Raw genomic sequence first — 23316 nt, forward strand, 5'->3', positions numbered from 1 at the left:
GTGATGGTTCATCTGACAGAGCCAGAGGCGGGGCCATGGTACTGAAGGTGGTCCTGTTGGGGGTGGGGATGGGTGGTGGTGATTGGGGGAATGTGTTTGAAGTGTGGAAGGCTTATAAGGGTAGAGGATTCCTCAGTGAGGGGAGTAGAAAGGGACTTTTGTAGAGGTAGATGTGACTCCAGGATGTGATGTTGCCTCCCAGGTACCCGATCAAAGATGCTCCAATTCAGCTGCAGTGTATTCTGAAGCAGGGGAGGGTTAGCAGCCAGAGTCTGTGCTCCATTTTGGGATCAGTGATATAGGAAGCAAGCAAATGAGGTCCTGCAAGCAGACTTTAAGGAGTTGCAGGTGAAAATTTCCTCATGGAAATTACATTACGGCAATAACAGAGACTTGGCTTAAGGAGACTGGATGTTGAATACTCCTGGGTGTGAGGTATTTAGAAGAGATTGAAAAGAAAGAAAAGGAGATGGGGTAACAGTAATGGTTAAAGAGGGCACAGCAGTGCTGGAGAAAGAGGATGTCTCAGGTACTTCAAGAACAGAGTTAACTTGACTACAGCTAAGAAATAAAAAAGGGACAATTATATTGCTCAGTGCATCCTACGGGCCACTGAACAGTGGAAAGGATGTTGAGGAACAAATCCACAGGGAAATCACAGAAAAATGACAATGTTACAGAGGAGTTATAACAAGGGGATTCAATTTACCAAATTAAAGACTGGGGCAACTTGTAGTATGAAAGTGAGCAGCAATTGATCCTGGATTACATGACAGAGAGCTTCCTACAGCAGCATGTGCCAAGTTCATCATGAAAGGGTGCATTATTGGACTTGGTTCTTTGTTAAAAAATGGAGGAATATTTAGCTGGCAGTACCCACAAAATCATAAGGTTCAGGGTAGTGGTGGGAAGTGACATGCAACCACCCAGAGTGAGAGAGGTTAATTGGTGGAGAGTGGTCTTTATTGGGGCATGACAGAGCTGGGATGACTCAAATGAGAGGCTAGTTGGAAAAATAGTAACTGAGCAGAGAGCTCCTTCAAAGAGGAGATGCTTTGGGTACAAGTCAAGGTATATCACCTAATAACGGGAAAGGTCGGTCAAACAAATCAAACATAATCAAGAAAAAGATGAAAGATGTGCTTCTGGCAGACAGCAATAAGTAAAGTACACAATATCCTCAATGTTATTAATAGGGGCATAGCGTACATCAGCAAAGGGGTGATGTTGAACATGTACAAGAAACTTGTTAGATCTCAGGTGAAGTATTGTGTACAGTTGTGGATGCCACATTATAGAAAATGCAAATGTACTGGAGAGAAAGAGGATGGATTGGAGAAGTGGGGATTGCTCTCCCTGGACAGGGGAAGGCTGAGAGGAGATTTGATAGAAGTTTTCAAAATCTTGAGGGGGGTGGACAGGGAAAAATTGTTTCCATTCACAAAAGGATCAAGAACGAGAGGGGACTGATATAAAGGTTTCACGTTTCTGCAAAATGAGCAAGGATGATGTGGGGAAAGAAAATTTTCTCACATTGAGTGGTTTGGATCTAGCTTGCGCTGCCTGGGAATGTGGTGAAGACATTCAAGAGGGCATTATATAATTATTTGAGCTGAAACAATATGCAAGGGATGGGAAAAAGCAGGGGATTGGTACTAAGGCATGATGGTCATTTGGAGAGTTGGTGAAAATATGATGACCCTTGTGGCTTCCTCTGTATCAAAACACCTCTGTGATCCATTTGGAACATACCTTACAGAAATATTCAACTTTCTGGCGGGAGTGGTTTAGGAATTTGGCAGTGAGGGTCTGGCTGCCACCAAAGTTAGTCCGGAAGTGGAGTGGTTTCTCCAGGCCTGCTGGCTTGGCTTTCAGGATCAGATCATAATGATAGACTCCTAAATCACTATTGTTCAGTGTAAGGCGCCCTGTGACTTCACCCACTTTCAGAGGCTGATATTCAAAAGACAGTATACCCTATGGAGAGAAAGAAAGGTAGTACAATTGGACAAAAATCCACCTATAAAGGTAGCAACAGAACATCAATGACGAGACAGTAGATATGATTCAGAATAAGTCAGAACCTTGTGCACTCTCTCAACTTCGCCTGGGCCTGCAACATATCCTCACATCCACCAGCCTCTATTTTCTGGTGCACAGGCCCATACAGAAGATGCTCGTGCAAATTAGGCTAACATCAGGACTTCTAAATTTCTTGTTGCTTGACAGCTCCCAATTTGAATGCTGAATGAGGAACCATTAATGAGACCTGAGGGCTCTGCATTAGGGATATAGCGGAGACTTTTCCTTGTGCTATGAGAATGCTACTCTACAGGACCCCAGTGGGCATAAATAAAAGTCTCAAGTAAACACATATATTTTTCCATGTTATTCAAGTCAGTTGGTGTCTCCAGCACCCCCTTATTTTTAATGTTTTGTAATTACCTCTTTGCCTCATTTAATCAGATTATAGGTGGCTCCTTTGTTTGTTATTCAGCTGTTGGCGTTTTATTCACACCATCTGACACTTTTGATCACCTGCAGAGACTTATTATTTGACACTTGACTCACACCAGTTGTATTATCTTTTTATGTCTCTGCCCTTGATCTCTTTGCCTACAAATTCTGTGTCTGTGTGCAGCTCTCTCACTTCACTTGACAAAGGTGTTCTGCTCTGAAAGCTTGAGTTTTCAAATAAATCTGTTGGGCTATGATCTTCTGACTTTGTCCACCCCTGGCAGCACAATGGCTCAGTGGTTAGTACTGCTGCCTCACAGTGCCAGGAACCTGGGCTTGATTATACCCATCGGCGACTGTCCATGTGGAGTTTGCACATTCTCCCTGTGTCTGAATGGGTTTCCTCTGGGTGGCCTGGTTTCCTCCCACAGTCCAAAGATATGCAGGCTAGGTGGATTGACCAAGCTAAATTGCCTGTACTGTTCAGGGATGTGGAGCTTAGGTAGGTTATAGGGGGATGGCTCGGTGTTGACATGTTGGGCTCAAGTTCCTCTTCTCTAAAGAAAACAACCCCAGTCCATCCAATCGCATTTCATATCTAAAATTCTCCTGCCCAGGCAACATCGTGATGAATCTCCTCTGCACCCTCTTCACTGCTATACATTCCTCCCATAATGCAGATTCCAGACCTGCACATAATGCTCTAACTGTTACCTAAAGAACATATTATACAGTTCCAACATAACATCCCCGCCCTTTAACTCTTTGCCTCAGCTAATAAAGGCAAGTATATTCTTCTTAACCACTCTATCCAGCTGTCCCGATACTTTAAAGGATTGGTGTACATGCACACCAAGGTCCCTCTGATCCTCAGTGCTTCCCAGAGTCCTACTATTCATTGTGCATTCCCATGTCTTGTTTGTCCTGCCTTAGTGTTTTGCTTCACATTCATCTGATTGAATTCCATTTTCCGCTGATCAACCCATCTGACCGGCCCATCAATATCCTCCAGTAATTTCGAGCTAGCCACCTCAAAATTTACCACCCTACCAGCTTTTGTATCATCCGCGAACTTACTGATCTACCCTCCTACATTCAAGTCTAAAACAATTATAAAGAACAAACAGCAAAGGCGGACGACACTGGCCCCTGTGGGACCCCATTAGACACAGACTTCCAGCTGGAAGAACACCCCTCAACCATCAGCCTCTGCTTCCTGCCACTCTGCCAATTCTAGATCTAATCCGCCAAATTTCCTTGGAACCCATTGGCTCTTACCATTGTAATCAGTTCCTTACGTGGAACATTATCAAAAGCCTTGCTGAAGTCTAAGTAGACTACATCAAAAGTGTTGCCCTCATCACCACACCTGTCACCTCTTCAAAAATTTCAGTCAAGTTGGATAGAGGTGATCTTGCCTTCACAAAACCAAGCTGACTGCTCTTAACTAATCACTGCCTCTTCAAATGCACATTAATTCTATCCCTCAGAACTGCTTCCAATTGTTTTTACACAACCAAGCTTATCCTGCATTCTCCAGAATCTGATGGAAACCTTCCTCATGGTTTCATTCCTGAAGACCAGTTGGGTAGATGTGAACTAAAATCAACGCAGAAATGAGCCAATCTGAGGTCTCCTTGATGATCTACATCCTCTGGCTTGGGGTGTTGGCTAGATTTGCTTGGCATTTATGTGGCAATGATGTTACTTGCCACTAATCAGCCGTCTGGATATTGTCCAAGTGTAGCTGCGCACTTAGGCACAGGCTCCTTCAGTATTTGAGGAGTTGTGAATGGTGCAGAACATTGTGTTATCATCAGCGAACATCACCACTTTTGACCTTTTGGTGTATAGAGGGTCACTGCGTAAGATGGCTCTATTCCATACCATATAGCTACTAGGCTCCAGTTAGAAATGAAGAACATACAAATTCACATTTGCTGCAACCCAGCAAGGAGGCTTTAATCCGAAGAAGCTAAAACATGTCTGACTGAGCTCACAAACCTGCTGATGACTCACCAATGCTCACATAACTCACGTCACAAAGGGACACCATCCCAATATGAAATACCCAACTACGATACATAACAAAGTCAGAAGTCACATGACACCAGGGTATAGTCCAATAGGTTTATTTGACATCATAAGCTTTTGGAGCACTGCTCCTTCATCTGGTGAAGTGACTTCACCTGACGAAGAGGCAGTGCTCAGAAAGCTTATGATTTCAGATAAACCTGTTGAGCCATAACCTGGTACTGTGTGCCTTCTGACTTTGTCTACCCCAGCGCAACACTGGCACCTTCACATCACAACTATGAAACACAACAGACTGGGCCTCGGACACCCTGAGGAAATCCTGGGAAGATGTCCTGGAGCTGAAATGACTGCCCTCCAACAACCACAAACATCTTTTTTTGTGGCAGGTATTACTCGAGCCAGCAGAGAGTCTTCTCCCCAATTCCCATTGATTCCAGTTTTGCTTGAGCGCTTTGCTAGCACAGTCAGTACAGCTGATTGTCTCCCAAATAATCAAAGCTAGCTGAATGTGCATTGTAATGTGAAACTCAGTCAACACATCTTCAGCTGCTTTGCTCTATTGCTAGACTTACAGAATACACACTAGTGTAATGGTTTCAGCACAAGACATTAGAATTCGACTCCAGTGCAACTTGAATAGAACCTGCAGTATAATAACAGCTCGCTGCCCTGATGTCCCAGTTCCCCGTTCTGTTTGCCCGCTGCACTTACCTTTGCCTGTGGTGGGACAATGAGCTGTGTTGGGAGAGAGATGTCTGTGATTTTACATTCTGTGGTGAATACAGTTGGGACAGTCAACGGATTCTCAACCTCCACTGTCCCAGAAGTGCTCTGGCGAACCGGGGCCACCAACTCTATGGTGGCATTGAGACCAGGAGATGTGGATTTAATGTTAACGACATAGTAAAGGTATTCCTGAGTAGTCTCATTACGGAAGGTCACCTGTGGAGGCAGATTATTAGGATCTTTCGGCATTTTATTCAGTAACATCTAGTAGAGACATCCTGTACTTTCAGTAGGCATTTAGATACACGGGCCCAATCCTATGTGACTTATTTGAGAATGATAGTTCCCTGAACTCTGGAGAGTATAAATCACATCTATTTAAAATTTCCCAAATACAATCTAAGAAAAAACGTAAACTGAGATAACAAATTCTGAACCAATTTCTTTGAATTATCTACATTTCTTCCAACTATCTGTGTTACAGTGTCTGGTCTAATTTATTAAATTCTCACCATCACATCTGAAGAATATATTTAATTCTACATTACCATCCCAGAAACATTGTTATGAATGCAACATTAATCAGGTTGGCACTACTGAGCAGAAATGATTGCAGAAAATCTTGGAAGTGACAGATGCCAAACAGAAAACAATTGGAGTGATAAGTGTTTCAGCAATCCTTAAGTGTTGGATTTATGTGGATTATCTATGTTAAATATGGCAGGATTTGAGTGAATCCACAAGGAAATGGCCCTTATCAACTGTTTGCAGCTATGGTTTCTTCTGGTCTCTCAGTGGATTTTATCATCTATGTTCACAGTCTGTGTCTTCTTTTCTACATGATATTGGGGTGTGACTGCTGACCAAATTCCATGTTTGTATGAATATGTTTCATCAGGGGCAAACAACAAAGTCCAAGGTCCTTCTTGAGGTTAGGATTACTTATTTGTTACAATACACTCAGTGAACTGTAACTTGTTGAATCGAGGCCAAGACTGACACAGTTCACTAATGATTACCAATGGCAGCAGCAACAGATGGGTCTCAGTTGCAGGTTTCCCATTTCCCAATGAAAAAGAGCATTGAGCAAGATGTAATAGTCCTAGCTGCTGAATATATCACATTTATCAAGCTATACTTGGCCTTCTTTCAGATGTATTTTTCCTTGTTATATCTGCCATTTAAAGTGTAATTTCTAATTTATTATTGGCTATGATTTATCCAATTTAATGATTCTGGGTCTTAGATTGTAGGAGATTATCTAAGACTGCATTTAGTGCATGCTTTGAGTGACTGATTGATATAATAAAAAAAAATCTTGTTTCCACGGAATCTGGTTTCATTCCTTTAGTAAATAACTACATTTCGGATTTATTTCTCAAAAAAAAATCCGTACTGAGATGGTAACACCCTCACCACCTTAGGCGACTCCAAGTTCTTTGTAACCAGTTAGGTATGTTGTTATTTTATAATCATTGCTGAAACATCAGAAACACAGAAGCTAATTCCACATTATTCCACAAATGGCACCAATACATTTATTTTATGGATGTTGATTAAGTAAAAAGTATTTGCCAGGATATTGGGGAGAACTCCTCTGCTCTTTCTCAAATAGTGCCATGCAATCTTTCACTTCCAATTAAGAGAGCAGACAAAGTCTCAATGATGTCTTGTCTGAATGGGCAGAACCTAATGTCATGCTTCTTCAGTACTGCACTGGGAGGATCAACCCAGGCTCATATCTAGAGTGGGACATCTTCCACAACATGCTGGGAGAAGAGGACACTTGTACCTTGAGAAGCCATGAGCACAGATAAGCAACTTTGAGGAGGAAAGAGAAAAGTATGCAGCAAAAAGTGCTTAATTATAGTAATTGGCATTTCTAAGGCCACTAACATGGACATTTAACACATAATGTACAAACCTACAGTGGTCGCTTCATAACCGGATCATGACAGGGAATGTCAATCAAGGAATTGTGAGCCTATGATAACAAGGTGTAGAGCTGGATGAACACAGCAGGCCAAGCAGTATCATTGGAGCAGGAAGGTTGACGCTGTAAGCCTAGGCCCTTCTTCAGAAATGGGGGGATTACAAGAGAGTTGCAGTGGGAGAGAGATCCACTGAGGTTTTTCCGGAGGGAGGAGGGTAACTTCTTCAGGGAGGGCATCCTTAGAAGAGGCTTCGCAGTGGGCTTAAAATTGTTTTAGAGATAGTAGGTGCTGCAGATGTTCGAGAATCTGACACAACAATATGTACAGCTGGATGAACACAGCAGGCCAAGCAGCATCATAGGAACAGGAAAGCTGACGTTTCGGGCTGAGACCCTTCTTCAGAAATGGCTATGTGAGCCTATGCTTTCCTATTCATCGTAATGGTCAGAAGAAGATAACTTGTAGGTTGGAATGTCCTCTCCTAAAATCTTTGCAAGCTTTGTTCCAGTTGTGTAATCAACTCACCACAAGGGATTGTATATGCTCGGGAATTATAACTCCACAATGCGCATGTAACACTTAGGGATTTTGGAAAGCGCTGGGAACCTGCAGAGAAGATTTCACTAGAATCCTGGAATCTGTCATTGCTTCACTTTGAGTCACACAGCACAGAAGACCATTCAGTTCAGTGTGCCTGTGCTGGAGTGATGAAGCTAATCCCATTCCCCTGCTCTATACAGATTGCCCTACAATATTTTTCCCTTCAATTTATTATCTAATTGCCCTTTGAAAATTGTTTCTGAATCTGTTCCCACCACTACATCAGCTAGTGCATGCAAGATCTCAACAGATCACAACACAACCTATACCTTTCTCCTCCGGTGCTTTTACCTTTAATGAAGTTCCTTCGGGGGTTATCAAATCTCACATCAACATCCTTCATAACTTCGAGGGCCAGTTTTACATTTCTCCTTCACCTGCTTATGCTCAAAGAAGAACAGCTCTCTGCCCCTGCTTATCTGCCAACCTCCTATAAACTGTAGCATTGAGCAGCAGTGATTCTCCCACCTTTACTGAGATGATTGCCTCCTTGTAGGTGAAGAAAGTGAGCCTGTACTCCCGCCTGGAAGACCCAGGAACATCGATATAGTCCAGTCCTTTCAACATGGTGGTGCTCTCCAGTCTTTCGGGCTTGATCTGGTCCATTGTAGCTCGGAATCTACATTGTTACATTACAACAGTCAGCATAGTTCTGAACAGTGGCAATGGTTGGAACACACAGGGACAATGTGCCCCCAGAAATCCCCAGATCACCCTGGAAAATCCACCACAGGGTGACCAATCAGTGCAAAACACATCCCCATAACTGGAATGGGATGAAGTGTTGAGGAGCCGCCTGAACAAACACAGGCCTGTTTTCTCCCATGCTTGCTGCTGATAGGCTCTCTAGTAAACTTATCAGCAACAAATCTGGTAGATAAACAGCCTGTGAGTGGAGGAGTAATGAACAAATACGAAATCTATAGCTGGTATTGACTGAATCATCAGGGTGTCAGGGATTTGAGGCTGGAAGTCTGAGGGGGAGAGAATTGGGTCTTTGGGGTGGGTGGTGGAAGTCATGAGAATGAAGTTGGGGATGTGTGAGAGCTGCAGCCAGGAGAGATGACTCCAGGAAGGCTGAGGGCAGGAATACATTTGTGGTTGCAAAATATATGTATGGAGGCTAAGGGGAATGAGGCTGCAAGAAGTGTGAAAGAACAGAATGGGAATGCAAACAGGCTGTAGAGGGAGGTTGCAAAGGTGGGAGAGCACTTACACTTCAAGAAAGCTCCACTCAGCTAACTGGGATCCTAGAAAACTTCAAATCACTGAGGTAATGAATCCCTTGCAAATACATGTGGGATCTTTAGAGCTTTGCAAATTTATGATTTACCAAATTGGTGAAAAGTAGCAGATTTTACTGCAATGAAGTTGTTAAGTTTAAATCTGAGATTGAGATCCGAGGTGCAATAAATAAATAAAGCTGTAATTGCCAAGTTAGAGTTTTTCAACATTGTGCATGTGCGATAGAAATACAATAGTTGTGGCATCACCAATCTCTGCAAAATATGTTTCAGGTATTGGCTTTCCATGTGTTGAAATATAGACCAGTTATTTTGGAAAAAAAATAGTTTGTTCAATTACATCTGTTGTCTTGAACCAATTTAATACTCTAGTGTCTAGGAAATCAATGCTTTATTTATGAGCCGTGGCTTTGAATTCAGTGGAGAGTTGATTAATTATTGAGGAATTATTTCTAATTCTGCTTCTATGTGAATACCCTTATGTCAACACAAATACAGGAGACATTATTACCATAGGACTACATCACATAATAAATGAGTCAGTGAAAATGAAAAAGTAGCCCTTGAGAAAATCCCAGGTAGGGTCTTTGATAAAGGACACTTATTTGGACCCTCTCTGGAATAGTGTAGTGCATTTAACATCATCCGTAATACCCTCCTCGACACACATTTTCTTTTGCTAAATTCTTTCCTCCTCCACTCCCCACTTTTATCAGGATAGTGTTCCAAGGTGCCGATAGCTCTCCATATCCCATCCATGAGCCAACTGGGATGGTGAGTACTAGTCAAATGTCTGACCGGACACATGTGCTCTCGGCAGAAGTTATTCAACATTGATCAGAGACCTTCAACCTCAAAGCAGAAGAGCTTGAACTACTGAATTTAATTGAAATGAATAAGGCTTTTTGTCACACGTTTTCACATGGACACAGTGAAGAATTTACAAGTTGCCACTTACAGCGTCATGTTAGGTACAAAGGTACCTGGGTACAGAACCTTAAGTCCAAAACAGAAAAGTAAGGAAAACAAAGTTTAATAAGTTAAACATTGTAGTCTTTCTTATATTACAACCTCCTTGTCAGTTTCTTTGATGGGATCAGCTTATTCAGCACAGATAAGGACCAAACCTTAGGCTTGAGAATTACCATTACTGATCGTGAGTGGTACCTATACACCCAGACATAAATGGAATGGCGAGATACACTAGCATATCTGGGATCATCTCTATCAGACTTCTCTCTAGTCGATGGTAAGAGTTTTGTTATGTCAGTGTTGGTATCACTTTCTAAAATCAAACTGCTGTAAAGAGCTAGAATCAGTGCTAACCCTTTCTGTTAATATTTTGTAAGCTGGCTCCATCTTTCTGCTGCTTGAACTGTGATTGGGAAATGTACGAACCATGTTAGACTGTCGAGTGATGAGCTGAAAATCAGGGCAGGACTTATACACTTAATGGCAAAGTCCTGAGGAGTGCTGCTGAACAAAGAGACTTTGGAGTGCAGGTTCACAGTTCCTTGAAGGTGGAGTCGCAGGTTGAAAAGTTAGTGAAGAAGGTGTTTGGTTTGCTTGCCTTTATTATTCAGTGCATTGAGCCTAGGAGTTTAGATGCCATGTTGCGGCTGTTCTGGACATAGATTAGGCCACTTTTGGAATACTGCATTCAATTCTGGTCTCCTTGCTACGGGAAAGATGTTGTTAAAATTGAAAGAGTGCAGAAAAGATTTACAAGGATGTTGTCAGGGTTGGTGGATTTGAGCTATCGGGAGAAGCTGAATAGGCTGGGGCTATTTTCCCTGGAGTGCACAGAATGACGGGTTAATTTATAGAAGCTTGTAAAATCATGAGCGGCATGGATTGGGTGAATAGCCAAGGTCTTTTTCCGAGGGTAGGGGAGTCCAAAACCAGAGGGCATAGAGGTTTAAGGTGAGAGCAGAAAGATTTAAATAGGGCCTAAAGGGCAACCTTTTCATGCAGAGGTGGTGTGTTTGTGGAATGCGCTGCCAGAGGAAGTGGTGGAGGCTGGTACAATTTCAACATTTAACAAGCATCTAGATGTGTATATGAATAGGAGGGGTTTACAGGGATATGAGCCAAATGCTGGCAGATGGAACTAGATTAACTTAGGATATCTGGTCGGCCTGGACAAGTTGGACCGAAGGGTCTGCCTCTGCGCTGTACATCTCTATGACTCTAGGTGACATCCTGACCAAAAGACATCAAGGAATATCCTAAATATCCTAACCCTCTCCCCATCCCCCTCTCTGATGAAGGGTCTAGGCCCGAAACGTCAGCTTTTGTGCTCCTGAGATGCTGCTTGGCCTGCTGTGTTCATCCAGCTCCACACTTTGTTATCTTGGAATCTCCAGAATCTGCAGTTCCCATTATCTCTGAAGGAATATCCTAAGCGTTCCACTGCAATTTTTGAATTTGCAATGGGTTAAAGTTCAGACAGTTTAGAAGTTAGATAGAGCTAAGCCTAAATTCATGTCGGATCACTGACCTTTTATTCATTCATGGGATGTAGGCATCACTGGCTAGACCAGCATGGAATGGACATCCCCAGTTAGAACATAGAACAGTACAGCACAATACAGGCCCTTCGGCCCATGATGTTGCGCCAAACTACTGTCCTAGTAAGATCAACCTACTTTGCAAACCCTACATTTTACTATCCTCCATGTGCCTATCCAAGAGTCGCTTAAAAGTTTCTAAAGTATCTGACTCCACTACCACTGCTGGCAGCGCATTCCGCACACCCACCAGTCTCTGTGTAAAGAACCTACCTCTGACATCTCCCCTATATCTTCCTCCAATCACCTTAAAATTATGTCTCCCTCCTAACAGTCATTTCCGCCCTGGGAAAAAGTCTCTGGCTATCCACTCTATAAATGCCTCTCATCATCTTGTAAACCTCTATCAAGTCATCTCTGATCCTTCTTCACTCAAGTGAAAAAAGCCTTAGCTCCCTCAACCTTTCCTCATAAGACCCGCCCTCCAGTCCAGGCAGCATCCTGGTAAATCTCCTCTGCACCCTCGGTAAAGTTTCCACATCCTTCCTATAATGAGGTGACCAGAACTGAACACAATATTCCATCTGTGGTCTAACCAGAGTTTTATAGAGCTGCAGCATAACTTCATACACACCATCATACTCTTTGGTACCAACCACGTCATTTAATGGTGGTCAGCACTGTCTTCTCCATGGAGCTGAGGGAGTGTGTCCATGGTTGTTTCTTAAGGGGTTCTGTCTGTGCTTAGGAATTGTCTTGTACTGTGTGCCAGTAAGTATGGTGCAATCAGTTTGGGTTTAATACCTGCTACAGTTGCATAGTGGCACATTGAACTGTGGGATGGGAGTGTGTGGGTTTCAACAATGGGAAGCACAACTAGGTGAGGTAAGGCTATGAATGTGAGCTATGAATAATGTCAATGGAGACTAATGGCAGGTGAGCGCAAGGGGTCTGGTGAATGAAGCAGTGTGAAGGGTCAGCAGTTCCTTTGCAAAGATAGGAAATGCAAAGTTGAACTCGCTGATGTTGACCATCCATGAGAAGACATTGAACTTGTTGCTAGCATTGTGGATTACTCTGGCACTGACCACAGAGCAACAGAAAATGCCTGACCTTCTGAGAGTTTCCTGGAGTTTCTTTATATTTCAGATATCTAGCATTTATGACAATTTTGATTTTGTGTCAAAATCAGCCACTTTTCTATTATTCTGTGTGAGTTTTCTGTGTATAAGATTACCACATGACAACACTGATCACACTTCACAAGAATGTTATTCCGATGACTTGAAGTTGTGAAAAGCACTGAATAAAAGCAAACTTCTTTTTCTTTCACATAGGTGAAAGCAGCTGAGCAGTAAAATAGTTGACATGGGATAATATCTATATTGTACGCCTTCTCCAAATGCGTAACATCACTGGAACCACCAAAGGAACACATACTGTGTACACTCTGGTGTCTGGAAGTGAGTTAGTAGCAGACAGTGACGATGAATAGAATTGACAAGGGTTTGCAAAGAAAAAACAAGCATACAACGCAATGAAAGAATGTAACAATAATGAGGCAGATAAAATAGTAAACTCAGTAAAATGACACCAAGATGCAAACTGAAATCTAAAACCTGAAATACATCCGAGAGAAATTGATTCCTGTAGGTCAGGACATTCAATCACACTCAGACAGCACTATCAATGAGGAAGTGACAGCAGGACATAACATCCAGATGTGAAGTTTTAACAAGTTGTAAAAATCCCAAGATCAAGCACAGCAACATGCTCGCTATAGAGTTGATACTGAGACAAAGGAGAGATAGGTAAAAGCTGGGTCAAAAAGGATGGCTTAAAAGAGCATTGGAAAGGAAAAGAGAGAGAGAATTATAGTAATAGAGTATGGGGTGAGAGAGAGAGATACAATAAGGGAGGGGAGAGAGGAAGAGAGATACAATGTGTGAGAAAGACTCAGTGTGAGGGAGAGAGATACAGGCAGTGGGAAGGGGAGAGAGAGAGAGAGAGAGAGAGAGATACAGTGGGAGGGAGATATACAGAGGGAAAAGGGGAGGAAGAGAGAGATACAATGGAGAGATAGAGATACAGAGGGAGACAGACAGATATACAGAGGGAGACAGAGAGATATACTGGGAGAGAGAAATATATAGTGGCAGCAAGAGAGATACAATGGCTTAAAGATATAGACAGATTAAGGAATATCAATGCTGGAAATAGGGGAGGGGTTTGGGAAAGCATGCTACCAGAGGTCCATAATCACAGAGTTCTTGGACATTTTGTTGACACTGGGGGGAGTTACAGAGATGGGGTGGGTAAAGGCCATGGAGGAAGATGGATGTTGTGATGAGTCTTTCTGTTGAAAGCCAGCTTCAGAGATGCAGAAAATTGCAAGAGTAGTTTTGTGGCAGAAGACAATTCAATCCCATCGTAGAGGTGGGAGTTATTGTAAAGTCGCTGATAGGACATGTAGGACAGTTGGGGGTATTAGGTCACTGAAAGGCAGTACTGGGGTTACAGTTATAGAATAAGTCAAAGGCTGGGGGTGGGGGGGGTGCAGATCCGAAAATAGGATTGCTAAATTTTAACTGTACTGCAGAGAAGAAATCATAAGCAGTTGGATGGTTCTGTCCTATTAGAATGAACTCAGGATGAAGTTCTAGGAATTGGTAAGCAGCTGAGAGTTGCAGTCAGTATCAGAAGAAGTTGAGAAGGTAGGAAGCTCATTGACTATGAACTGGGGGAATCCAAGAGGGGGTCTGAAGAGACCTGTGATTCTTCAGAGTTGCTGAGAGTGGATTTAAAAGCTTATAAGTAGTATTTGCTTCAAACAACTGATCAAAATCAGAGCTCCACAAGTATGCAGGGATACACCTACCTTGGTGATATTGTTGCTAAAGAGCTGGATTCATGAGTGTGAAGACTGCATCTTTTAATATTCCTGGATTTTTGATTTGGGACTTAAATGGGAAAAGATCATATGTTATTATGTAGGGAATTGCTGCACTTTTTGAAAAAAAATGCTGTTTATACTGTTGATACAGTGTGGAGCTGGAGGAGCACAGCAGGTCAAGCAGCATCAAGGAGCTGGAAAGTTGACATTTTGGATCAGGAAGTCCTGATGAAGGAGCCCAATCCGAAACATCGGCTGTCCTACTCCTCTAATGCTGCCTGACCTGCTGTGTTCCTCTAGCTCCACACTGTATCAACTCTGAGTACCAACATCTGCAGTTCTTGCTATTTCATAGCTGTTTATATCATTGTTTAATTAGTGAGGTATGTCTAGTTGCCAACAAACTAGCGCAGGGAGTGAGTACAAAATGAGATTTGAACAGGCAACAAGTTGCTGATCAGTCTGTAGAATGCTGGCTGGTTGTTGACGGCAAAGACCTCCTGCCTCCCAACAAATATGTGATTGGCTCCCAGGTAGCTGAAGAGTTTGTGGGTATGAACAAGATTGTGAAAGCCAGACTTTTGGAGCAGGAGGTGCTGTTTGTTTCTCTGCATTAAAATGACTGAAGTCAAATTATTTTTCCTCACCAGTTGCTGTAAGCTGCTGCTTTTAACTAATAAGTCAGAGATTTCATAAATTGTGAATCAGTTGTTCTATGCCTCTTGTAAGCAAGTCAAAAGTAGCTGGAGAAGAGAGAGCTAGGAGAAGTAAGTCCTAGCAACTTAAAACGATCATCACAGTGAACCCTGTGAACTGCCTTCCCAGATTTTCCCTCATCCATAACATTAAATTCTTTTTCTAATGTCTGTCTATATGTGCATGCAAAGGGAGTTTCATAAGGGGGCTAGAATTTTAATTAGTAGAGTTATACGTTGACGGTTCCTATTAGTGTATCTGCAGTTAGAATCTGGTTGATTTGTAATAAATTGTAATCCTTGTTAGGTACAGAAACTTGGTCTATCCATTTCGTTAACCTGGATCTGATATGACAGGTCAATTAGGGAATTTTGCATACTGGTGAAAATCTATAACTTTTGCAATGATTCCAGGAATAGTAGGAATTGATTTCCCATGCATTACTCTTATGCATCGTAACAGTATTGGAGTGCAGTTTGAGAGCCTGGGGTGCACAGGCCCAGGAAAGGAACATGATCGATCAGAACAGGAGCAGTTGTGTCAGTCCGTGACAGTCCAGATCTAGGTGAAGAGGGAGTTTCAAGGCCATATGGCCATAACGGAAAAATTACAATCCTGTCTAAAATTTACTGACGTTTGATGAGACTGTGTCAGGGTAGGGATGGGGTTCGTAAAAATGTTGTGGCATCTGTTCTAGTACATTTTCCATGGGCTGTGCATGTGGGTTTTTGACAACAGTCAATTTCCCATGTTTTACCACATGCTAAATTTGAGTGTTAGAAGTAATTTGTACGTGTATTGTGAATTGTTATACTGTTCTAACACTGTACAATACATTCTTGTTGTTCGTGCAAAACCATGGAATCTTTTGACTTTATTATGAATACATCTCCTGGAACTCATTTTAAAAGTAAAGGTCACTAGTTCCTAATCAGATTGTAGCATAATTTGGCGGTCTGGTCTGGGATCGTAACCTAATTTTCAGTTATATCCTTTCTTTTAACTATTCAAAATGGTGCCAGATTATGGTGACTGTTTACGCTATTCACAGTATTATTCACTGTAAAATGCAAGTGACAATGAATCATTCAATTCAATTCAGTTTTGGGCTCATCTGGGATTTGTAATTGACAGGCAAATACAAGTCCTGGGACTTGCTGAGGTTAAAGTCAGTAAAGATTTTCATGGTAATTATTACTATACACATTGCAAACCAAAATGGCTTTGTCAGTTGCTATGATATTTTTGGAAAGGCAAGATTTATCCCTGAGTGCTTTGTAAGCATTGACCATGGCTAGGATAATAGCAATAGGGTAAAAATTCAATATAGAATTAAAAACAAGGGTTCAGAAAGCAAAGGTAGTGGAGATAATAGCTTGCGAACAGCTCGAGCTGACTATAATTCAGTTGCCGATGAAACAGTTTGAAATAGACAGAGGCAAGTGTTGGAACGTGAACATCAAAGAGAGAAAGAAATCAGATAGCATAAACTGGATAAAGAACGGCTTCAGGTTTGAAATGTTCAGATGGGGAGGGAAGTCCCATTTGGAAGTTGGATTCAATCAAAGTCCTCCTTTTTACCCCAAGTTGAAAGAAGAATGGGGAAGAGAGATATTTATTCTAATCTTTCAGAAGAACAATCTTCTCATTGTGAGACAGTTAAAACTGTGGTGCTTGACATCTTTGAGCTCATTTCTGAAACTTACCAATTCATGTCCAGGGTAGTGAAAGTGAAACAAAGTCAAATATTTATTGAGTTTGCTGAAGGAAGAGGAAATGTTATGGGATTGGCGGTTTCCTTCACTGAAGTTAGAGCTAACATTTGAGATTGTGACGAAACCATGATGATAGAAAGAATTCAGGGATAGCATTCCAGCAATTATTACATTCCTATCTGGATAAGTGCCAGGTTTCTGAAGTCAAAAAAGACTCTGGAACAGGCATATAATATTTCACACAATCAGTAAAGTGTTTCAAAGGATGCTATATGGAAACCAACAAAGCAGCTGGGGAAATAGACAAGAATCTGTTTTTAAGTGGAAGGCAGAAACTTTATCAAATAACAAAAAGTATGAAGTTTGAAATAGCGCCACAGAGGCTGGTATCCCATAACTAAATCACCCTTTACTAACACATAAAAAGTTCTTTACACTGATCAACTTCCCCCACAGCGAGCTGTCAGAGTGAACAGGATCTCTGACACTTCTGTTCTTCAGTCAACCAGGACTCCCTGATTAGATCATATTAACAGCTCCAATCAGGGAACTCATATTCTATGGGCCTATCTGGCTGACTTCATTACAATCACTACAATATAGTCACTGGTGCAAAGAAACCAGTACGTCTTCATTGCCGTAAGATTGGTCATATAAAGGCAATTGTTAGAAGCAGAACTGTAAACTGATGGGCAATTTGCAGCTATGTTCCTGGCACACCAATCAGTGTGACCTCTGGTTCCAGAAGCCACTACCACACACAGAATGTGGAGGTCAACTCAACAGAAAAAAAGAACATAGCTGGTGAGAGAAATAAGAACGCTTAAGAGTCTTTAGAAAAGAATATAATTGGTAATGGAAATAAAAGATTAAACCAGTGGCATGGTTCGTTGGAGGGAAATTTCCACAGGAAGGATTGTACCAGAAAGTGAGGCTTGGAAGAAACTCAATGTGTCTAAAGCTTGTACACTGAAAATAGATAAGAATGCCTCCGATTATAAGGGGCATATATTGGAAGGGGAAGACACTCCATTTTTGTCCAAAAAGGAGCCTAAATAGATTGCCATCTTGAGAGAAAACAGAACTGGAGGACTGGAGACTTGCTAATGTTGTCCCCTTGTTTAAAAAGGGCAGCAAGGATAATCCAGGTAATTATCAACCGGTGAGCCTGAAGTCAGTGGTAGGGAAGCTACTGGAGAAGATTCTGAGGGAAAGGATCTATTCCCATTTGGAAGAAAATGGGCTTATCAGTGATAGGCAACATGGTTTTGTACAGGGAAGGTCATGTCTTACCAAATTAATAGAATTTTTTGAGGACATGACAAAGTTGGTTGATGAGGGAAAGGCTGTAGATATCATATACATGGACTTCAGTAAGGCATTTGATAAGGTTCCCCATGGCAGGCTGATGGAGAAAGTGAAGACACATGGGGTCCAGGGTGTGCTAGCTAGATGGATAAAAACCTGGCTGGGCAACAGGAGACAGAGGGTAGTAGTAGAAGGGAGTTTCTCAAATTGGAGACCTGTAACCAGTGGTGTTCCACAGGGATCTGTGCTGGGACCACCGTTGTTTGTGATATATGTAAATGATCTGGAAGAAGGTGTAGGTAGTCTGATCAGCAAGTTTACTGATGACACTAAGATTGGTGGAGTAGCTGATAGTGAAGGAGACTGTCAGAAATTACAGCAGAATATAGATAGACTGGAGAGTTGGGCAGATAAATGGCAGATGGAGTTCAATCCGGGCAAATGCAAGGTGATGCATTTTGGAAGATCAAATTCAAGGGCGAACTATACAGTAAATGGAAAAGTCTTAGGGAAAATTGATGAACAGAGAGATCTGGGTGTTCAGGTCCATTGTTCCCTGAAGGTGACAACGCAGGTCAATAGGGTGGTCAAGAAGGCATATGGCATGCTTTCCTTCATTGGGTAGGGTATTGAGTACAAGAGTTGGCAGGTCATGTTGCAGTTGTATAGGACTTTGTTTCGGCCACATTTGGAGTACTGTGTACAGTTCTGGTCGCCACATTACCAAAAGGATGTGGATGCTTTGGAGAGGGTGCAGAGGACGTTCACCAGGATGTTGCCTGGTGTGGAGGGTGCTAGCTATGAAGAGAGGTTGAATAGATTAGGATTATTTTCATTAGAAAGACAGAGATTGAGGGGGGACCTGATTGAGGTCTACAAAATCATGAGGAGTATAGACAGGGTGGATAGCAAAAAGCTTTTTTCCCAGAGTGGGGGACTCAATTACTAGGGGTCATGTGTTCAAAGTGAGAGGAGAAAAGTTTAAGGGAGATATGCGTGGAAAGTTCTTTACACAGAGGGTGGTGGGCGCCTGGAACGCGTTGCCAGCGGAGGTGGTAGACGCAGACACGTTAGCGTCTTTTAAGATATATTTGGACAGGTACATGGATGGGCAGGGAGCAAATGGGCATAGACCGTTAGAAAATAGATGACAGGTTAGACAGAGGATCTTGATCGGCGCAGGCTTGGAGGGCCAAAGGGCCTGTTCCTGTGCTGTAGGTTTCTTTGTTGTTTGAGATACTGGTTCTACTTCGGGGTTTACTATAAGCAACGGATTTGGACATTCCTTCATTCTGTTTGCTGAATCAAAATGTATGAATACAGGAAGTTTCTGGGAAGTATGTGTCATTCCCATTATATGATGTAAATTTAAGTAGTGTTCTGCTATTGATCCTAAATTGTCTACGTATGTTAGTATTTGTGAGTGTAAATTCTTCGCCTATTTGTTGAACAGTTAAGCACCCAACAGGCTTGAGTAGAAGTACTGATGTGTTCACAGCCATAATGGATAATGCAGAGGTCATAAAAGGGTGAGCAGGCCTGTCAAATAAGGTCTTTCAATACTAATGGCTGAGACTACAAAGTGACCTCAAATAGTCAACGCTACTTGATACCAAATTGGGAGCAACATTCCTACTTATTTTGTTTGGTTTTGTGTGGGCCTCTGAGGTCTGTATGTGGCAGTGACCTCCAGAGCCAGAGGTATATGCCTTTGTAAGGGGAAAATACTGGGCATAGCATAGGTTAATCCCACAACAATTTACTTGGAGAAGATTAATAAAATTTTCAGATAGTGCAAGCAACTACATTAGGAAGTAGTAAGGAATTAAGTTAGCCTGATCAAGTAAGATTCATTAGAGAATTCACTTCATTCTTTTCCAGGAAAGGTTGTCAGGTTAAAAAGAATTAAAACATGCATGCAAACAGTAAATGCTGCTGGTATAGCAGACTGCCAGGCACAGCAATGGGAGCTCCAGGCTGAGACAGCAGCACAGAAATTACAGGAAATAGATTAAGACCAGAGATTTTAGATGCCCCTGTCATTTTTGATATGTGGGAAACAAGTTATTTGTCCAAACTAGACCATTTCAGAATTCAAGTAATCTACTGTATATGTATAAATATCTGATGTTTTTCACAGGTTGGGGCAGTACTATCACTGAATCATCTCTGGGTTAGGCTCACCCTGCCCTGGCTCAAAAAAAGATTGTTAAATTTGTATCTGAGATTACTTTGTAAAATAATCTACCTCAACATCTCAATCAACTGATTGTCAAGAGCAGAAAGTCAGAGTGGCTGAGCAATTTAGAGGGAGGGATTGCCCAGGAATGTTTGCCAGTGTTGAGACACGGGATAGAGACAAGAAGAATTCAGCAGTTCCAAAAAAAACTAAAACCCCAAAATGATTGGAAGGATACGGTTTGAGAATTGAATGGGAGACTAAAGGTTTTGGAAAATAAAATCAAAGATCAGAATGAGGAAGCTGAGGGACATTGATGGAAATTAAAATAATAGGGGCAGACGAAGGGTTAAATCTCACAATGATCAGCAGGATGATGTACTGATTTATGGAGTGTTACAATAATCAATAGAATGCTGTCCCTTAATAGAATGAAGTGCTGGAGCATAGGTCAAGGAAGTGTAGAACAATGGTAGTACAGCTAGGTTAGCTATTAATGGCAGCTTAATTGCTTGTGGCAGATGTAATAATAAATAAGAAACTTGGATACAGGCACAAGATGGCTTCTTGATGCAAGTTAGCGACAAAATGGCTTCTAGGCTGCAAACTGTTTACTAATTCTGCTACAGCTACATAATTCACTAACCCTCAGACCACTGCAAAGAAAGATAGTAGACAATGCGCTGTTCAAAATACAGCAGTAAGCTGATAAGATAGAGAAGCACTAACTGTTCTGACTGATCTTCAAGTGCAGGTGCAATGACTCTCTGTCGTAATGTAAAAATGATCTAAGTGTAGAGACATAAGTTGTTTACCAGTTAATACCATTGAGCATGCTGTTAATTTTTAAGAAAGTAGGTTAGCAAAAAGGTATAAAAAATAACAAGCCCTGAGGATTGGGGTGATCGGAAAACCATTTTCTGATTGTCACAGCTTTTGTTTGCAAATAAAGATTTAACCTCCTGAAGAATTCTCCACGTCTCCTGGTAGTTTCTCCACTACAACATCATTTGGAAAGAGTTAAGGAAGATTATGAGATCACCAGAAAGTGACCGATTTCGAAGTGTGCAGAGATCAAAATTGGCAGGAATAGAATACACTTTCATGGTCAGGGATGATTCAAATTGCCAACACACAAGGAATCCATTTTGACCTTATTGTGTCAAAATGAGAAGCTAACCCATTTGAGTTTGGAAAAATTATTGAAAGGTGGAATTATATTTACAGCTGACAAAAAGATGGACACTTAGGCTGTGGACTTAATGAAACCTTCTTTGGAGAATAAAAGGCAGGTCAGAAGAAAAAGTGTTGGAGTTTAAGTTATGTTAATAACATAATGTTTAAATCCTGTAATCCTACTTGTTACTGTACTATTGATTTTAAGCTGTTATAGTTTGTAAATGCATTACATGCATGTAAATAAAAGAGTTGTCTGAACAATCTGCAATAAGGTAATCATTAGACGTGTATGATAAGAATTTGTTTCATTTTCAAAGCCAATGTGAAGGATTGTTCACGGTGGTGAAGCTTTCTTCCTTCCAAGGGAAAAGGTGTGAACATTCTTTGTGCTGATAGCCGGCAGCACTCTACAAAAACGGAAACTATAGTTCGGAAGCAACTTTTAATTTTGACCTGCAATAAAGATGGAGCTTATTCGGTTTTTGATAGGTCCCTCAGGACAATTCAGAGGTTAGGAATAAAAACAGGGGCAGACTCCATGTCTGGAACACCGAATTTTAGTTGCCTGCAGAGAGGAAATCAAGAGCATTTGGATGGTTTTGTCCTGAAAGAATGAGCTCAGGAGATAGTTCTAGAAATTAGCAAGCAGACAAGAGTTAGTGTCAGGGCTCAGAGGAAGAAGTCCTGTGCAGCTGAGAAAGTAAGAAAGTCACTACCTCTGTGTTGGGGGAAGCCACGAAGAGCTCGGAAGAAGCCTGCGAGCATTAATATTTCAGTACATCTGAGAAAATGGGCTTGAAAAGTTTAGAAGCAGAACTCCCAGAATATGCGGGGATACATCTGGCTGAAGGCTGTGAAGTGTCATTAAAAAACTGGAACTGGGATTGAGAAAAAAGTAGTAGAGTTCCACAGTCAAGCAAAGAGTGGACGCAGGACAAGAAGGTGATCGACCAGAACCAAAACAGTTGTTGAGATAGTAGACGACTGGATGGCTCTTTAGAAGCTATCAGTATTTAGCGATGTAAGAAGAAGCTAACTTTGGTGCCACCAACTGGAATTTTCTTTCTGCATTCCACAGAGGAGTATCCCTGAAGGGCCGTGTTCTCACTGCCAAACCACTCTGATAGCTATTAATTTTCTCTTTCACCACTAAAAACTGTTGGCCATGAATGGCCCTCGCCTACAGAAACACATGATGTCATGACATGTTCAATCCATTGCCCTATGAATACAGTCCTTTGAAACTAAATGGTCCTGTCTGAACAGAAGGAAATTTGTCAACATTTCTATAGTACTAAAATGTGTGGCAGCTGGTTCTGATGGGAATCCTTTCCCTGATATCAGTTTCTCCACTGTCCACCTATTAGTGCAGAGCTGGTCCTTGAATATTTACAGTGGCAAGCAACAGAAATATATGTTTGGCAATAGATGCTGTAAAGTGATGAGAGCAACGTGGTCCCAGAGCAGCAGTTGACTTGCATCCCATCACTCACAAACTGAGGATGACTATTGTTCCATATCGATCATTCAGTAGACTCAGTCAGTTCAGTACCAGATTTAACTAAACATTTACTACATCATTTACTTAATCACATCAGCCATGGGAAATACAGGGTTATAGGGATAAGGTGGGGGGGGGGAGTCTGTGGCGGGGGGGGGGGGGGGGGGGGGGGGGTGTTGGCCATGCTAAATTACCAATAGTGTTCGGGGATGAGCTAGTCAGGTGGTTTGGCCGTGGGAAATGCAGGGTTACAGGGATAAGGTAAGGAGGGTGGGCCTGGGTGCAATGCTCTTTGGAGGGTCAGTGTAAACTCGATTGGCTGAATGGCCTAGAGTTT

At 41.9% G+C, this 23316-nt stretch overlaps 1 protein-coding gene across 1 annotated transcript in view; it reads right to left on the reverse strand.

Moving 5' to 3' along the window:
• hydin (HYDIN axonemal central pair apparatus protein) overlaps positions 1-23316 on the reverse strand; it is a 654146-nt gene that overhangs the window by 2454 nt on the left and 628376 nt on the right. The window contains exons 83-85 of the mRNA XM_059651568.1: positions 8223-8373; positions 5206-5436; positions 1753-1977 (exon numbers count right to left, since the gene is read on the reverse strand). Of these exons, the coding sequence (XP_059507551.1) occupies positions 1753-1977; positions 5206-5436; positions 8223-8373 (607 nt within the window). The remainder of the gene's footprint in view (positions 1-1752; positions 1978-5205; positions 5437-8222; positions 8374-23316) is intronic.

The sequence above is a fragment of the Stegostoma tigrinum genome, chromosome 16, assembly GCF_030684315.1.
Source record: "Stegostoma tigrinum isolate sSteTig4 chromosome 16, sSteTig4.hap1, whole genome shotgun sequence".
Taxonomy (NCBI): domain Eukaryota; kingdom Metazoa; phylum Chordata; class Chondrichthyes; order Orectolobiformes; family Stegostomatidae; genus Stegostoma; species Stegostoma tigrinum.